Raw genomic sequence first — 18,327 nt, 5'->3', positions numbered from 1 at the left:
TCTTGGAAATCCAGCTACTTGGGAGACTGAGGCAGGAGGCTCACAAGTTTGAGGCCAGCCTAGGTCAACTCCAAGAAACCCTATCTCAAAATAAAAAGAGCTTGGCATATGTATCTCAATGGTAGAGCACCCCTGGGCTCAATCTCCTTTACCCCAACAAAGAAGTTGTTTTGATTTTAGCTTTCACCTCCATAATTCCCGTGCTGGGAATTGAACCCAGAGCCTGGCACATGCTGTGCAAACATTCTACCACTGAGCCACACTTCCAGCCTTCGTAGATTCAGCATTTTCATGTAAAACACTTAAGATCAGTCTAGTGAGTGATTATTCTGCTTGTCTTTAAAATTAGCCCTAGAATATTAACTAGTCTTGAAGGTGAGTGATAAGTCATGATTCTATTTTCTCTACTTTGTATGCATGTGCTCCTTTTCCCCACAGTGCTTGTGGAAGCCTGGTACCTGCTTCTGCAGGTCTCCTCCCCAGTCCGTGCAGCAGACTGGATAAGAAATTTGTGTCAGTGGTTTGTTCACAAATGTTTCTGACTTCTGTACTGTTATACGTAAAGTAAAAAACACATCTGAGCTGGCCAGACCAAGTGGATTTTTTGCATTATTTATTGTATTTAGCCAGCTTATTGTTGCTGTGACCACAATACCTGATGCAAAAAATTCAAACCAGAAAAGATTTATTTTGGCTCATGGTTTCAGAGATTCATTCTATGGTTGACTGGCTCTATTGCTGTGGGCCTGAGGTGAGGCAGTGCTACATTGTAGAAAGGCATGGCAGTAGAAAGCTGCTTAGCTCCTGGCAGCCAGGAAGGGGGGTGGTTAGAGATAAGGTATAGTTCCAAAGGGTACTCCTCCTTCAACCAGGTCCCATCTCCTACAGTTCCCAATAAAGGATTACTAATCCACGGATGAAGTCAGATCATCACATTGATAAAGTCAGATTCTCTAATCAGTTTTTTTTTCCAAATTTTTTAATTGGTGCATTATAGCTGTACATCTGATTACTTTCCAAAAGCCACACTTCTGAACATTGCTGCATTGGGGATTAGGCCCTTAGCACATGAGACTTTTGGGGAACATTTCATATTCAAACCATAACAGTGTTGGAACAGCATCTCTTTGTTCTCACACTTCCCTCCCAGAATGGCTGACTTCTTGTTGCCTGGGGCTGCCTGCCTTAAGTTCATACATGGCTGCTCAGCATGTGCTCCTTCTTCCTGCAGTGTTTGTGGAAGCAAAGTACCTGCTCCTGTAGGTCTCCTCCCCAGTCTGTGCAGCAGGCTTGTTCTGGGGGTTCCTCTCCCATAGTCGTGGCCACTCTTGTCATCTTAGTTGATGCTGTGTCTGATTCCCTCCCTGCTCTTGTAGGGCAGATGCATGGAAGTAGAGACACATCGAAGCACTAGGGGACAGTTTGCTGATGCCACTTTATTTCTGAGAACATGAGCTCAGATATAAGACTTGAGAATGTCCTTTCTCCACCCTGCAACTAGGTGTGCTGCTGGATTGAAATATGCTTCACAGTTTGGCCTTTCCTGTGGAGGTCAGACTCAATTCTAAAACAGTACAGAAGTGTATTTAGAGGTGAGGTTAGTGTGTCAAAAATAACTGGTTAAAAGATATCTCTGTTTTTTTCACCTCCCTGAAGGATTATCCTTTCTTTTGTCTTCTCGAATACCAGCACTTATACACCAGATGGTTAAAATCATTAGTAATGCCCTAACTTACTCTGTGCAGACATGAACAGCTGCAAGAAAGTGGAGCAGCACCTGGCTCCAATGTTTTCTGCTTCGTCTGCTTCCCACATGTGTTGGCACTACAGCTAAAAGAACTGATAATGGCCTCTGGCACTCTCCACGCCAGCTCGTAGACCAGTTGCTCTTGCCCTCTTGGATTAGCAATCATCGTAGATCCAAGTGTCAAAGGATACTGTATTTCTGTGTGAGCAAAATTGGATTATTTTGAAAAGGAACCCTTGAGCCTCCCTCCCTCTCTTTTAAGGCCTCCTATATCCTTGCTCACAATTTTCAACTTTCAAAGATTGACTCTAAGGGGCTGGGGATGTAGCTCAAGCGGTAGCGCGCTTGCCTAGCATGCGTGCAGCCCGGGTTCGATCCTCAGCACCACATACAGATAAAGATGTTGTGTCTGCCAAATACTAAAAAATAAATATTAAAAATTCTCTCCCTCTCTCTCACTCTTAAAAAAAAAAAAAGATTGACTCTAAGACCTTCAGATTTCTCCCATGCTAGAGTATTCTTCCCTCCTCACCACTGCCACCACTGTTAATAATGCATTCTCAAGTGTTCCATTAGATGCACTTAAACTGCTGGAAGAAAGTGGCAGTTTCTGATTTGTAGTAACCCAGCAACCGTTTCTTAGCACTGGTGCTCTTGATCAGCAACTGCTTCCCCTGAGGTTAGTTCCAGGTTACTCAGGATATTTTGATTTAGCCTTCCTCTTGGTTCCTCTTCACTTTACCTAGACCTTTACCCATTCCCTGCTTTTTTTGAAGTGTTCACTGGATGGGAAAGGGGGAGGATGCTGTTTTAGACACATGGAGAGGAAACCAAGGAATAGAGCTAGTTAAGCAGAAATATTGACCTACTTCCCTACCCCCACCCCGCCATTTTAGGGTAAATGTGCAAGTTACTATGGTAACTTCTGTTTTCACTTATCTTAGGCCTACTGACTTGTTTCTGTTGGTGCTAAATGCCGAAACATTCTAATTCACTGGTGATTTAAGTGCCTACACTAAACCCATTGCTGTTGTCTGGATTTGTTTTAGCAACAAAAAGACAGATCCCAGTGGTAGAATTTTTGTACCATCATTTCTGACTGATGATGAGTATAAGGAAGTGTGTGTGTAGTGAGGAGTGTTCTTTACATTATTGTAGCAAGCCACTTAGAAAGCCTCTTTGTCCCAGTTCTGTAATTGCTCATGGCATTGATTTAGCTTTGCTTTAAGGAAATTTAATATTCATTAAAATATAAAAGCAGATTGGGGATGGAACTCTATTAAAGTTGTGCATTCTTGGTATGAGCATTGTCCAGGAATTCTCTGGTTGTAAAAAGTATTCCCCTGAACTATGCAGTGGCACAGACCTGTCATTACAATGACTCAGGAGGCTGTGAGAGGAGGCTTCAAGGCTTTGTCTCAAAAGAAAAAGGGCAAGCTGGCGCATACCTATAATCCCTGTGAGTCAACAGGCTAAGGCAGGAGGATGGTGAGTTCAAAGCCAGCTTTAGCAAAAGTGAGGCACTAAGGGGCTGGGGATGTGCTCAGTGGTAGAGTGCTTACCTAGCATGTGTGAGGCCCTGGTTCGATCCACCACAGAAAAAATAAATAAATAAAATAAATATATTGTGTCCAACTATAACTAAAAAATAAATATTAAAAAAAAAAAAAGAAAGGCACTAAGCAACTCAGTGAGACCCTGTCTCTAAATAAAATACAAAATAGGGCAGGGGATGTGGCTCAATGGTCAAGTGCCAAGAGTTCAATCCCCAGTACCCCCCCAAAAAGAAAAATGGCTGGGTATATAGCTCAGTGGTAGAGTGGCTCTGATTCAGTCCCCACACCTCAAAACAACAACAACAACAAAACCTGTAACTATAAAGTAAAATAGATGCTAGTATTCCTACCTTATAGATGAGTATACTGGAGGCACTGGAGAGGTTGGAGCCTCAATTAGACTGATTTCCCAACTCAAGCCATTAGTTCTTTTTCTTTCTTTTTTTTCTTTTTATTCGTTGTCAATGGACTTTTGTTTAATAAGTTAATTGATTTGTATGTGATGCTGAGAATGGAGCTCAGTGCCTCACACATGCTAGGTGAGCATTCTACCACTAAAACAACTTCAGGTGCTGGGGTGGTGGCTCAGTGGTAGAGCGCTTGCCTTGCACGTTCGAGACCCTGGGTTCGATCCTCAGCACCACATAAAAATAAATGAATAAAATAAAGGTATTGTGTCCAACTCCAACTAAAAATATAAATATATATATATAAAAAAAGGTACAACCTCAGCCTGAAGCCATAGTTATTTCTGATGGTCTGCTCCTCAAGTTACTGATTTTATTCCAGCCTAGCCATAATAACCTACTCTTGCAGGACTTCAACCTCTTGTGTAGGAACTGTCTCAGTAGCATCTGAAGAGTCTCTTGGATTCATCCTAAGTTTACCATTCTGCTCAAAAACTGTTGAGTGAGGCCATGTGGTGGCGCACGCCTGTAATGCCAGTGGCTCAGGAGGCTGAGGCAGGAGGATCATGAGTTCAAAACCAGCCTCAGCAATGGTGAGGTGCTAAGCAACTCGGTGAGACCCCTGAATCTCTACATAAAATACAAAATAGGGCTGAAGATGTGGTTCAGTAGTCAAATACCCCTGAGTCAATCCCTGGTTCCAAAAACAAAACAAAACAAAATAAACCTCTTGATTGAGGGCTGGGGATATAGCTCACTTAGTAGAGTGCTTGTCTCACATGCACAAGGCCCTGGGTTCAATCCCCAGCACCACACACACACACAAAATCTGTTGAGTGACTGGCCACTTGCTTTCAGTGGGGTGAAGTACAGCTCCTTACTTGGCTTCATGAGTTTCCTAGATCCATCCTGCCCTTTCCCTTTCATTCTAGGCACTTCCTGTTTTCCTGACTGTACTGTCTTTTACCATCTTAACCTCCACAGACTTCTCATGCTGACAGAATTAGATCTGACTTTGTACTACCTTTACTTGCAACCTGTTCTCTGTCTGGTCCTTCCCTCCTTTGCATCTCAGGTCAGTTCCAACTTCTTCTTAAAGTTTTTTTTTTTTTTTTTTTTTTTTTTTAACCATTCAGCCCATAGACATTTTTCCCTTCTGGACTTTGAGTCATCTATACTCTGCACAAGCTTCCCTTGTGTTAGTATTTTGTTTAACTCTGGCATAAGGGATAACAAACTCTATTGCAGGGCATGAGGGAAAGGCCTTTTGTGAGATGGTGCCTATTTAGCTTTGTTTAAATAGGTTCTTAACTTCTTTAAGCTTCAGATTCCTCATCTGCAAAATGGGAAATGATAATGTACCTACTATATAGGGTTATTTTGAGGACCAAATGTACTTAACACAGTGCCTGGGTATAGTGAGTGTTCAAGAAAATATATTATTATTTCCTTCGATTCACCCCTGTCTACATTTTATGATCCAGTAATGTTGAGCTACTGCTCTCAGATCCAATATTCAGATATTCCTCCTACAGCCATTAGACTTCTCATATATCAAGTCTTGGTTTATATGCCACCTTTTGTGTAGCTCACCATGGTTGTTTCTGACATTGATGGTCATTATCTTGTGTTCACAAGACTTTTGTTTCTCTTCCTAGTATTGTATCTTTTATGTAGCATCAGCCCAACATAGTAATATGGTTTAGGGGTCCTCAAATAATTGTTGAATGAAAGAAAATGAGGGAATAAATGATATAGTGATTCTCACTTTTCCACCAAAGTACCAACTATGGTGGATTATTAATAGTTAAAGACATACATCTGCATATCAAAGTGGCACAAAAAAAGTTCCAGGAAGAACTCTATGCTCATGAAATCTCTTCTCTTTGGAGTTCACTTGAGGTCTGGAGATGTAGCTCAGTGGTAGAGCACTTGCCTAGCATGTGTAAGTCTCTGAGTTCAGTCCCTAGCACCACACGTATACACAGACAAATCCACTTAAATTTTGTAATTTATTTCATTACATTGTATGTTTCTTTTAATTTTTTAGAATGTAGAAGAATTTATTATTTAATCAAATTGACCTGAAAAGATTTATTTTATCATTTGGCTTCATTGTTATTTCTATAAAGTATGACAAGTAATAAGGTTATTTTTTATAAAACCTAAAAGACAGGTTTTATGCATACATTTTTCTTTTTTTTTTTTCTTTTTTTTTTTTTTTTTTTTTTGTGGTGCTGGTGATTGAACCCAGGAGGACCTTGTACATGCAAGGCAATCACTCTACCAACTGAGCTATATCCCCAGTCCTTATATATACATTTTTAAAACTTGAATGTTTTTGATGCTGAGAATCAAACTTAGGGTCTCACACATGTCAGGCCTTTTTTGGGGGGAAGAGGGAACTGGGGATTGAACTCTGGAGTGCTTAACCACTGAACTAAATCCCAGTCCTTTTTATTTTTGTTTATTTATTTTTATGTGGTGCTGAGGATTGAACCCAGGGCCTTGCACGTACTAGGCGAGCATTCTACCACTAAGCCATAACCCAGCCCTATTTATTCATTTTTATGTGGTGCTGAGGATCGAACCCAGTACCTCATACATGCAAGGCAAGTGCTATTCCAGCCCCTCTTTTTATTCTTTGAGAGAGAGTCTCACTAAGTTGCTTCAGGCCTCACTGAGTTGCTAAGGCTGGCCTCAAACTTGTGATCTTCCTGCCTCAGCCTTCCAAGTTGCTGAGATGACGGGTGTGCACCACCATGCCTGGCTTTCCATGACCTCTTAAAGTATTCTAATAAATACTGGGTATTTAAAGTGTTTACTTGAAATTAACCTTGCTGATTTATAATTTATATCACCATTTGATTCTTTCATTAATTTGGAAGTTCCCAGAGGGTAGAAATCATATTCATTAATTCATCTTGCAGGTTGGTTTTTTTTTTTTTTTTTTTTTGAGCAGCATGTGGTAGTTAGCACTTTGTAAATATTTGTTGAGCAGATATCTAAAACTACAGTTTCTTCTCCCTTTTCTCTACCTTTCCCTTTGAGAAAAAGTTCAAGGCACATTTTTAAAAGCTTTTGCTTTTTAAAAAAAAAATTTTTTTTAGTTGTTGGTAGACTTTTATTTTATTTATTTATTTATTTTTATGTGGTGCTGAGGATCAAACCCAGGGCCTTGCACGTGCTAAACGAGCACTCTACCACTGAGCCACAACCCCAGCTCCCCTGGACAATATTTTTTTGAAGGAGGAAAAGAAAAATCACCCTGAACTTTATCCAGAGAAACCTCTGTTAACAGTTTTGAGTATGTACTCAAGAACTATTTTTTTTTTAAAGTTAAATTTTAATTTCTTTATTTCTTGTGATACTGCAGGTTCAACTTAGGAGGACTCCACTACTGAACTATATCTCTAATCCTTTTTATTTTTTTATTTTCAGACAAGGACTTGCTAAATTGCTGAGTCTAGCCTTGAACTTGTGATTCTTTTGCCTCAGCTGTCAAAGTCTCTGGGATTACAGTTGTGTGCCACTGCTACAAAGTCTTAAATGGGTGTGGTGACATCCGCCTATAATCCCAGCTACCTGAGAGGCTGAGGCAGGAGGATCACTTGAGCCCAGGAGTCTGAGGCTAACCTGGGCAACATAGCAAGACTCCATCTCAGAAAAATAGAAGTTAATCTTAAGTAAGATTTATTTACCAGGAACTCAAATTTCCTCTCATCTTCCCTCCTAACTATGACCCCCTCTCTGAATATCCTGACTTACTGCAAATTCTTAGGAAGTGCCTTTGTTGTTGTTATTTAATTTTGCATTATAATTATAAAAGATAATTACCTGGTTTCAAAATCAAATGCACATGCTCAAAAGTCTTTCTTTTTGTCTTTTATCCTAATCTCATCTTTTCATTGTTGTTGTTTTGCAGTGTTGGGGATTGAACCCAGAACCCTTATGCATATTAGGCAAGCATTCTACCACTAAATGAAATCCCCAGCCCTATGATTTTTTTTTAATATTTATTTTTTAGTTTTAGGTGGACACAATATCTTTATCGAACCCAGTGCTTCACGCATGCTAGGCTAGCGCACTACCACTTGAGCCACAAGATTTTAGTCATTCTCACTAAAATCTACCCTATGATTTCACATATATATTTATATATGAAAATATATACATAGTTATAACCATTTCTTCTAGATAGGTAGTATTCTATATGAAGTTTTCTTCCCCTTGCTTTTTTTTTTTTTTTTTTTTGCTGTTTTTGCATACATCCTATGGATAATTTCAGGACATTTTAAACAATAGTATATTATGATAATAAATTAAAATGTCCACTGGGCTATTAATTTAAAAAAACATCCCTCTTAGCTAACAAGGTATTTAAATAAATAGTTGGGTTTATGGCAGCTCAGCTTATCACATTTGGATGAGGCCCTTTTGGAAAGATAGTCTGCTGTCCTTCCATGCCACCTAACTGTATTTCTGCCAATAATGGTAGCCTGTGCTGAGTGACATCTCACAGGTATCCTGATTTTTTTGTTTTTGTTTTGGGTTTTTGTTTTTTGGGGTACTAGGGATTGAACCCAGGGGCACTTAGCCCACTGAGGCACATCCCCAGCCCTTTTTTCTATTTTGTTTAGAGACAGTGTCTCAGTGAGTTGCTTAGGGCCTTGCTAAGTTGCTGAGGCTGGCTTTGAACTCACAATCCCAGAGGAGTATAGTGGCACACATGGTGACCTTTGCCTCCCTAGCCACTGGGATTATAGGCGTGCGCCATGTGACGATTTCTGGAGGACCTGGGAAAGTATTCAATCTTACTGTCAGAGCAGCAAAGACTGTAGTGGCCATCAGGGTCTCTTTCCTTAAGGTCATTCTAGGAAGCTGCTTTGCGCCCCCCACCCCCCCTCCCCAAAAAGGAGCTCTTGGAAATGGCTCTCTTCTCCTCTTCCTACAAATAAAGTGATTTCATGCAGCAGGTGACTTCATTATGTGAAGGATTTTTGTGAAATTTATTATTTTAATCACTATACCAGAATAACAATTGAAGTTCTTCCTCTTTTTTTTCATTTATTGACACCTTGTAGTTAAAAATACAGACCCTGTATCCCCTGTGGGGCCCACAACTTCCCGCCAGACTTTTTTCACATTGTAATTTCAGTAATGCATACACAAGAGCTCAATCCATAGCACCAAAAACCAACCAGCTAATCAAATATTTTTCATTTCAGATTACAAGCATGTTAGCAAAATAAAATAATTTCAGTTGGCGAAAAACAGCTTCTCTATACCGTTGGTTTTGGCAGGTTGTAAAACTACCTAATATCAGGAACCTGTGGGGTCTGGGGTTGACTTTATTAATTTTTTTTATTAAATTTTATTGATGTCCTATCTTTTTGAAAAATATTTTTTAGTTGTAGATGGACATAGTACCTTTATTTATCTTTATGTGGTGCTAAGGATCGACCCAGTGCTTCACCCACGCTAGGCAAGCGCTCTACCACTGAGCCACAACCTCAGCCTCGACTTTATTGATTTCTTAAGACCTAATTTTGCAGCCAGGTGTGGTGATGTGGTCATACATGCCTATAATTCCAGATATTAAGTCAGGAGGCTGAGATACTATTGCAAATTTGAGGCTAGCCTGGGCAATTTTGTAAGACCTTGCCTCAAAAGAAAATAAAAGCTGGGCATAATGGTGCACACCAGTAATCCCTGCTATCAGGAGGCTGAAGCAAGAGTATTAAAAGTTCAAGACCAATTTTGTTTTTTCTGACCACTTCTTCACTTTCAAAGTAAATCCTTGATAGATCTCTTGTTAGATTTGGTGAGGATGCACTTTCTTTTTCTAATGTCTAGAAATGATGAAGAGTCCATTCTGACTTACAAAAAAAGTACTACAGACCATCTCTCACAGGACAAATGAAAAACAGCACTGTCTTCACTTTGATGTTTAGAATTTGTGAACATAAATGGTTGCAATGCTGTCAGAAGAGATATGAGGAAAGATAATGAAGTGCTATCCTTTTAGCCATACTTGTAGCTGGTCTTTGGTGTGCTGGGTGAGCTCCTAAGGATGGCCCCATTTCAGTGAGCTTTCCATGGTAGCAGCCTTGAATGTTGAGAAGGGGAATGGGGATTCCAATTTTTCATCCCCTATCATCCTCCCACACACTACCATCTTTTTTCCTCCCTAGCTTAATATAAATTTTATATCAAGCTGCTTAAAACACAAAGTATTAAGCTCTCAGTATACTATGGAAATTATGTCTCTAATGCAGAGTGATTGAGCAATAACAATACTGCTTGTCTTAATGTCAATATGAATTTGTCTCATCTTGTCTGAAACATAATTGAACAAGTTCAAGCTCAGGCAAGTCTTTGAGTTCACTATTCATTTCTCAAAAGCACTTTCTTACACATACATGCATAGCCTTTGTTTTTGATCCTTTTCTTTCTTTTAAGCTTGTTTTCTATTCTTTAATTCTTCTTTTTGTTAGTTAATTTCTGGTATAGAGAAAATATAAGGCTAGGGCTGTAGCTCAGTTGCCAGACATGCACAAGCCCCTGGGTTCAATCCCCAGCAGCACACACACAGAAAATATACATTATTTCTTAGATTAAGTATTATTATTATTATTAGTAGTATTTTTATTAATTAATTTGTTTATTGGTACTGGAGATTTCAGTGTGTTTTACCACTGAATCACTTCCTGAGCCCTTTTTATTTTTGAGACAGGGTCTTGCTAAGTTGTTTAGGAACTCACCAAGTTGCTGAGGCTGGCTTTGAACTTGCGATCCTCCTGCCTCGGCTTACCTAGTTGTTGGGATTATAGGTGTGAACCTCAGTATCTAGCATTAGACTCATTTCTTTTTTTTTTAATACCTTTATTTTATTTATTTTTATGTGGTGTTGAGGCTCAAATCTAGTGTCTCACACATGCTAGACAAGAATTTTACCACTGAGCTACAGCCCCAGCCCCAATTAGACTTGTTTCTGTTATGACTTCAAAAGTTTCCTTAGCAGGCTGGCATTGTGGCTCAGTGATAGATCACTCACCTAGCATGTGCGAGGCCCTGGGTTTGATCCTCAGAACCACATAAAAATGAATAAAAAGTAAAGGTATTGCATCCAACTAAAAAATAAATATTAAAAAAGTTTCCTAACATATTATAAACTGGCTCTTTTATTCTGTGTATATGTGGTATGGGGCTCTTGGTGCTTCTTATAGGGCTTCACCAAGTAATTTGATCTTGCCAAATTTGTGCAAATGCTCTGTGTTGTCAGACAGAACTAGAGTAGAGGCAGCACAGTTAACAGAGATTCCTATTTGCAGGAAAGGATTTTTTTTCCTTTTTTTTTTTTTTAAGGATTGGGGACCAGACCCAGGGGTGCTTTAGCACTATGCTACATCCCCAGCCCTTTTAATTTTTTTTTTTTTTAATGTAGAGATGGGGTCTTGCTGAATTGGCCTAAAACTTGTGATCCTCCTGCCTCAAACCCCCAAATGACTGGGATTACACCAGCTGCACCAGGCTGCAAGAAAGAGTTTTCAAACTTGACTACTGTTTTCTCTGTTTGAGCCTTTTTCTCTCCTTGCCTGCTCGTTTTTCCCCTGACCATAGAATTATCTTAATTTTGTTGAAAGTTAATGAGTTAACAGGTTTCACTCTGTCTCTTAAAAAACAGTGTTCATAATATATAATGGTCTTGGCCAAAAGTCATTTTAAAAATACCATTTACAAAGTTTTTTCTATAAAGAAATACATTGTAAATACAGTGGTACCATTTGGTTTTTTAAAGTGGAACGTGAGTCCCTCTAGTGGGTAGTAAAATTTGAGATAGGATAAGAAAAATTTGGATTTTCAGTACACCTGCTTTCATATTCAGTGTTCTCATTGGTACTTTTGTTCTCCATCCCCAGCTGAGAGGCAGTTAGTTCTCTGCTAGCCCCTAATGGCCCTCTTCCCAGCCAAAATTCAGAAATCCTCCTTCTTTCACCCATGTGATCTCAGTGGCCCTGGTCACTGCTAGCCTGTGATCACACAAGCTTGCTAGCTGCTTCTTTTCAAGCTTCAGTAAGTGTAATTCAAACTATAAGTTGGTGATTTTATGCCATGAATATTTTTTTTTTTTTTTATTTCTTGATACTGGGTATTCAATCCGGGGTGATTTACCTCTGAGCTGCATCCCCAGCCTTTTTTTTTTTTTAAGTTTTTAGTTATAGGTAAACACAATACCTTTATTTTATTTATTTATTATTATGTGGTGCCGAGAATCGAACCCAGTGCCTCACAGGCGTGCTAGGCGAGCCCTCTACCACTGACCCACAACCCCAGCCCCTACGTCCCTGTCCCTTTTTATTTTTTTAGTACCAGAGATGGAACCCAGGAGTGCTTAACCATATCCTCAGCCAGTTACATCTTTTATTTTGAGACAGGATCTCATTAACTTGTTTAGGGCCTTACTAATTTATTGAAGCTGGCCTTGAACTTGTAATCCTCCTGCCTCACTCCCAAGTTGCTGGGATTATAGGCATATACCACCTTGCCTGGCTTGCCATGGAGTTCTTTATAGAAAAAGATCACAGCAACCCAGGTTCCTTTGGTTGCCATGAAATAAATAATTGTTGAAGGCCTGCTTTGGGCACATAGGTGAGGACATTTAGCAGTTGGAGAAATTCTGTACTGATGGTTAGAACAGAGAGGCAGGATGGTATGATTGCAAAATATGAGGGCTTGCCAGGAATGGTGGCAACACACCTGTAATATCAGACTTAGAAGGCTGAGGCAAGAGAATCTACAAGTTTGAGCCCGGCCAGGCAGGGCAGCTTAGCTCAGTGCTGGAGTGGCCCTAGGTTTAATCTGGGAAGAAAGAAAAAAAAAAAAAAAAAGAATTTAGAGTTCAGATCCCAACTTTGCCATAACTAGCTGTGTGACCTTCAGCTGTGATCACATGCCTCTCTGTACCTTAGTTTTCCCTTTTGTAAAATGAAGAGACGGTAAAACTGCCTTGCAGGGTTGTTTTAAGTATTGGAAATGTTATGTAAATGGGTTTGTGTTTTTAGTGTTCAGTGATTGGTAGCAGAAGTCTTGGAAATATCCCCTACTTGAATCTCAATAATTAAATATATGGGATTTAATTATTTGGATGACTTTTCATCTTTTCTGTATTCCTTCTTTTTTCTTTCAGTTACCACCAAGTAAGCGAAGAAAATTAGAGAAGTCAAGAAAACCCATTACATTTGTAGTGTTGGAGTCTGTGATGAAAGAATTATCCCTCAAAGCATCATCTTTGGGCTCTGAGAAAGTGGAGGGCATAGTGGTTGTGACAACATGGATAGAAAAAATTCTCACTGATTTAAAGGTACCTGGTTAAGCACATTGACTGAATACTCAATAACCTCCCAGCCAGCCTGCTTGCCTGCCTTCCCTTTCCCACTTGCCCTTCCCTTTCTTTTTTTCTCTTTTTCTTTCATTTAATTTCATGTAAAATTCAGTTTTTCCTCCACACAGGTCCAGCATAAACGAGTTCCCTGTGGAAAAGAGGAAGCTAGTCTTTTCCTGACAGCCATAGAAAACTCCTGGATTCACTTAAGGCGAAAGAAAAGAAAGCAAGTGAGACAACTGAGGGAAGTGCCTCGAGCTCCTGAGGATGTCATACAGGCCTTGGAGGAGAGAAAAGCCATCCCCAGAGAGTCGGGCAATAGCCAGGATGTGGCCCTGAGCCCCCAGGAGGGTACCCTTTGTGGGTTTGCTCTGCAGGAGGGCGAGTCTGCCACTGTTGGGGGCTACTGCCCAAGCCAGGAATCACTGTCCCAAGAGGAAACCCCAGAACCCATGGAGGATGAAAGGAGTGAGGAAAGGGGAGGGGAGGAGGTTGTGGAAAGTTGTAAAGTCTCTTGCAACGAAACCCAGGACCGAGAGGCTTCTGAGCAATATAGCAACCCAGGGGCCGAAAAGGGGAAGCCCCTCCAAGGAGCAGCTGGACATTACCTATTTAAGTGTTTGATAAACATTAAGAAGGAAATGAATGATGCCTTAGTTGAAATGCATTGGGTTGAGGGCCAGAACAGAGATTTGATGAACCAGCTTTGTACCTATATACGTAACCAGATTTTCAGGCTTGTTGCTAGTTAACTCCATACTTCTTGCAGTTACAAGAGTGTCTATAGAGGACTGGGGGTGTAGCTCAGCTTCGCATGTGGAAGGCCCTGAGTTCCATCCCCAATACCACCTCCCCCCCAAAAAAAAAAGTCTATTAAACAAATTGTTTGGAGTAGCCTAAATGGTGGCAAGAGGAATTTTACCACTGGCCTATTAGTAGTATTATGTGGAATTATCTTTTTTTTTTTTTTTTTTTTTTTTTTTTTTTTTTTAAGAAAGAGTGAGAGAGGAGAGAGAGAATTTTTTTTTAGTATTTATTTTTTAGTTCTAGGCGGACACAACATCTTTGTTGGTATGTGGTGCTGAGGATCGAACCTGGGCCGCACGCATGCCAGGCGAGCGCGCTACCGCTTGAGCCACATCCCCAGCCCCTATGTGGAATTATCTTAAAAAGCAGAAATCAATTAATCCATTTTAAAGTTATAAGGAGTTATAGTTCAGTAGTTCAGGAGGAAGAATTATGGTTGTCAGCAACAACAAAAAGATGTAAACTCAGGAGGGATTTAAAACTGACTCAAGCTGGTCGCCTCCGTGTTGGACTGATTTCGTGAGGCCAAGGTATCGTTTATGGTGTCTGGTCTTGGGTCAGGACTTCCCAGAACATCATGGTTTGGTCCCCCAGGGTCTTCATGAGGAGAAGGCACTCTTGTCCTCCAATGGAGAGCAGAACAGAAAGGCCCCAGAGCCTACTTCTAGAGTTACCTGTAAGACTAAACCTCTGCACCCTAGGTACATATGATTGATTAACTGTGCTCCAGTCTCCAGAGATGAGCTGGCCTGATGGGAGATGGTGGGAGAGTTGGGAGGAGAAACCTTAATAAGATCAGGAAGAAGGGCCCCTCTGGGATACGCCTGGGAAATGGCACATTGCTGACTCCTGGCTATTTTGATATTGCTTATTTCAGAAGCAGAATTAAATGAACAAAACTCCTAGATATGGCTGAGACAACAAAATACACCCATACCCATTTTATAGCAGTTTTGCCACTGTTTGGTTTTTGTTTAAACACAAGAAGTGTAACTTGTTTTATTTTTAATATAAGAATATTCAGAATTAAACTGTCAATACTGTTTGAATCCTGGGATTTGGGAAAATACTTTCATAGTGAATGATGGTATATTACCTTAAGAAAGCTTCTATTGGCGGGTAATTTGTTGCTGATCAAGTGCTGCTTTTTATGTCTTCCCTTGTAATCCCTTCTGTGCATTACCTGATAGCACTGGAGCATTCTGGGGTCAAGTTAACCGTGTCATCAGAACATGTTTCTAATCCAAATGCCAGAGTTCAACAGATATCTCTGGAAGGCTTTCTTGGTTTTTGTTCTCTTAGTGTCTCAGTAAACCATTTCTGTGCTTGATTCACACCGCTCAATTTTGTACCAGTACCCTGATGTTCTGTTTAGAGTAAAATCTTTCAGTCTAATACCAGAGCTCCTTGCCCACTCCAATGAAGATGACCTCCCTGTTGAGAGGTGGCTGTTAGGGCAGAAAGCTAGTGACTGGCATATTTTGGTGGTGGCTAAATTAGACCCTCTACAAAGGCATAAGGGAATAAAAATAGTTTGTCTCATTTTGGCAGTAGAACTGGGAAAAGAGGTTGTTTTAAACCCAGGGCTCTTTGCATACTAAACAAGCATAATACACTGAACTCTATCCCCAGCCCTTTATTTTATTTTATTTTAAGACAGGATCTTACCACATTACACAGGCTGGCCTCAAACTTGTGATCCTCTTGCTTAAGCTTCTGAGTAGGTGGGACTACTGGTGTGCACCATTGTGCCTAGCTGGGAAAAGAGCATTTTAACCAGTAACCTGTGTTCTAAACCTAGTCTATGGATCTCCAGATAATCCATAACCCTCCTGGGATTATTTCTAAAAGCTCTATGAGTGTGTGTGTGTGAGCGCGTTTGCGTTTGTGTGTGTGTGTGTGTGTGTGTCTGTGTGTCTGTGTGTCTCTGTGTGTATATTTTCCTGAGGAGAGGATTCATGACATAGGGAGAGGGGTGAGTAACCTGATAAGGATAAAGAACCACCATTCTAGTCCAGACATTCATTTGACCAATGCTCAGGGTTATATAGAGCCAAGACTCAATCCAGGGCTTTGGATCCCTTGTCCTGTAATTTTTGATGAATTGGCTTAGGCCATCTTTTTTTTTTTTAATATTTATTTTTTAGTTGTACACAATACCTTTATTTTATTTCTTTATTTTTATGTGGTGCTAAGGATTGAACCCTGGGTCTTGTACATGCTAGGCGAGTGCTCTACTGCTGAGCCACAACTCCAGCCCTTGGCTTAGGTCATCTTGCTCTGCTCACCTCTGATTACTATCACATTTGAATCAGATGCAGGGCCCAAACTTAGTTTTCTTGAAATTTTAGGATTTTTTAGTTAACTGGCAGCTGTTCATTCCATAAGTATTTTTAAGTATTTATTGTTTCTTGTTTCATTCTAAAAAAGTAGCAGATGCTCAGAGATTTGGAAAAATTAGGCTGGGGATATACAGTGGTAGAATGCTTGCCTAGAATGGGTGAGACCCTTGACTTGATCCCTATCACCAAATACAAAACAAAACAAAAAACCCACCCACAACTTTAGCCTTCTCTGATATTGTTATTTGTAGGTCTCCCTCCAGTCTTTCTAGAGATACTATGCATATGTGAATTTAACTTTGAATGTATTTATTATGCTTTTCTTTTGTTTTGCTACCGGGGATTCAACCCAGTCAGGGGTGCTCTACCTCCCCAGCCACCCTTTTTGTTTTGAGATGGGTTTCTCTAAGTAGCCAAGAATGTCCTCGAACTTGTGATCCTCTTTCCTCAATCTCTTGAGTCTCTGGGATTATAAGCTATATTGTAGTCTTCATTTAACATCTCAAATATTTTTCCACATTATAATGGTAATGTACTTATTTATACTCCTTGCCTGTTCACAATGTTCTTCAGGCACAGTATTGGCCTTTATTCAGGTCTCCTTCACAGGTATTCTCATAATACTCTTAACTGGAGACAAAATGTGTGTCTGTATGTGTTTCAGTCCCATGTTTAAGGCTTTGTGTTATAGAGGAGGTTTTAAAAATGTTAAACTAATGATCCTAGAATTTTAAAGAATGACAAGAGCAGTGTTCACAGTCTTTGTAAAACTAGAACTATGAGTGCTTTGCATTTGTATGTCATTTCCTTCTCTGAGAAGAATAGTTTGTCTTTCTGTCCTCCTTCCCTCTCTCTCTCTCTCCCTCACTCCCTCTTTCTTTATTTCCTACTGAAATTGAACCAAGGCCTTGTATATGCTAGGTAAGCACTATTCTCCAGCCCCAGAATAGTTTATTTCTTAAATTAAGGAGAGGGCATTGAAAACCTTATAAATGGACATCTAAGAATTGTGTTGGTTATGCATGTGCTTTAATTTCATGTCTATCTTTAGTATGGGGGGAAAGTTTTTTGTTTTTTTAAGAAATATATTACTGCCCACATGTTGCAGTGTTGAGTGACACTCTCTGTAAGTGCCTGGAGGTCAAATTCATCTTGGTGTTGGTGGATTGGTATGAAATGAAATCTTTGTGGTGTTATCTTAAATTCTATTCTGGTCCCTGGAATTGACTTCTGATATTCTGATAGCTAAAATGGGAACAGAAGTTGAGCTTGTTTTCCAAGATGAACTAAAGCTGCTTTTGTTTTCTCTGTTTGGTTTCTTTACCCCACATCCTTGCCTGACTGCTCCTACACCAGAGTTTTGTTGCATGTCCTGGCAAGGTTGATGGCTCTGTGGTGGGGTTTTCAGCTAATCTTAGAGTTCATGTTCATTACTTTAGTATGTATTTTTAAAAATATATATCTTTTCTTTGTGGAAATGAAAGTTTACTATGTAAGCACACCACCTTCTAAGCTCTGGAAAGAGTAATAATCACATGTGTAGAAAAGATGCAAAGTCTGTGGAGACTGAGGACTTTGAAAGAAGGGAGCTTTTTAAAATTCTTGAATGCTGCTGGTGCCTCTCTCTCTTACCTAGCTCACAGCACTTCCCTCAGTAGCCACATGGGGGCACCTTCAGCCCTCTTATCAAGCACTTTAACTTCACTGTGGGAATCCATAAAATTGTGTCCAAGGTATTTTCTTGAAATATACAGTTGCTACCCAGGTAAGCATCTTTATATAAACAAGGACATTTTTACATTAAAAACTTTGAAAAATGCAAAAAGGGAAAACTACTATCATGATCTTTTTATCCAGCACAATCCCTTTCAGACTTTTTATGTTTTGTTTTTTTCATAGTCATAGTTGACTATCTTTTTTCTTTTCTTTCTATCTCTCTTCATATTGAGGAATGTTCTCAGGTTGTACCTACTCTTTTGGATCAATTTTTTTATTAGTATGTAGTTCATGGGGATACCAGAGTGGGAAGGTTTAGTGATTTTGAAACAAAAACTTCTCAAAAGCCTTATGTTCCAGGACAAGT

At 39.8% G+C, this 18,327-nt stretch overlaps 1 protein-coding gene across 1 annotated transcript in view; it reads left to right on the top strand.

The window, feature by feature from the left end:
- Mettl16 (methyltransferase 16, RNA N6-adenosine) overlaps positions 1 to 13,996 on the top strand; it is a 70,323-nt gene extending 56,327 nt beyond the window's left edge. The window contains exons 9-10 of the mRNA XM_005327922.5: positions 12,901 to 13,074; positions 13,224 to 13,996. Coding sequence (XP_005327979.1) covers positions 12,901 to 13,074; positions 13,224 to 13,847 — 798 coding nt within the window. The 3' untranslated portion in view covers positions 13,848 to 13,996. The remainder of the gene's footprint in view (positions 1 to 12,900; positions 13,075 to 13,223) is intronic.
- The last annotated feature ends 4,331 nt before the right edge of the window (positions 13,997 to 18,327 follow it).

This window comes from Ictidomys tridecemlineatus, chromosome 3, assembly GCF_052094955.1.
Source record: "Ictidomys tridecemlineatus isolate mIctTri1 chromosome 3, mIctTri1.hap1, whole genome shotgun sequence".
Lineage (NCBI taxonomy): Eukaryota > Metazoa > Chordata > Mammalia > Rodentia > Sciuridae > Ictidomys > Ictidomys tridecemlineatus.
The sequence above is the reverse complement of the archived record's forward strand: the minus strand, read 5'-3'. Positions and strand labels throughout refer to the sequence as shown.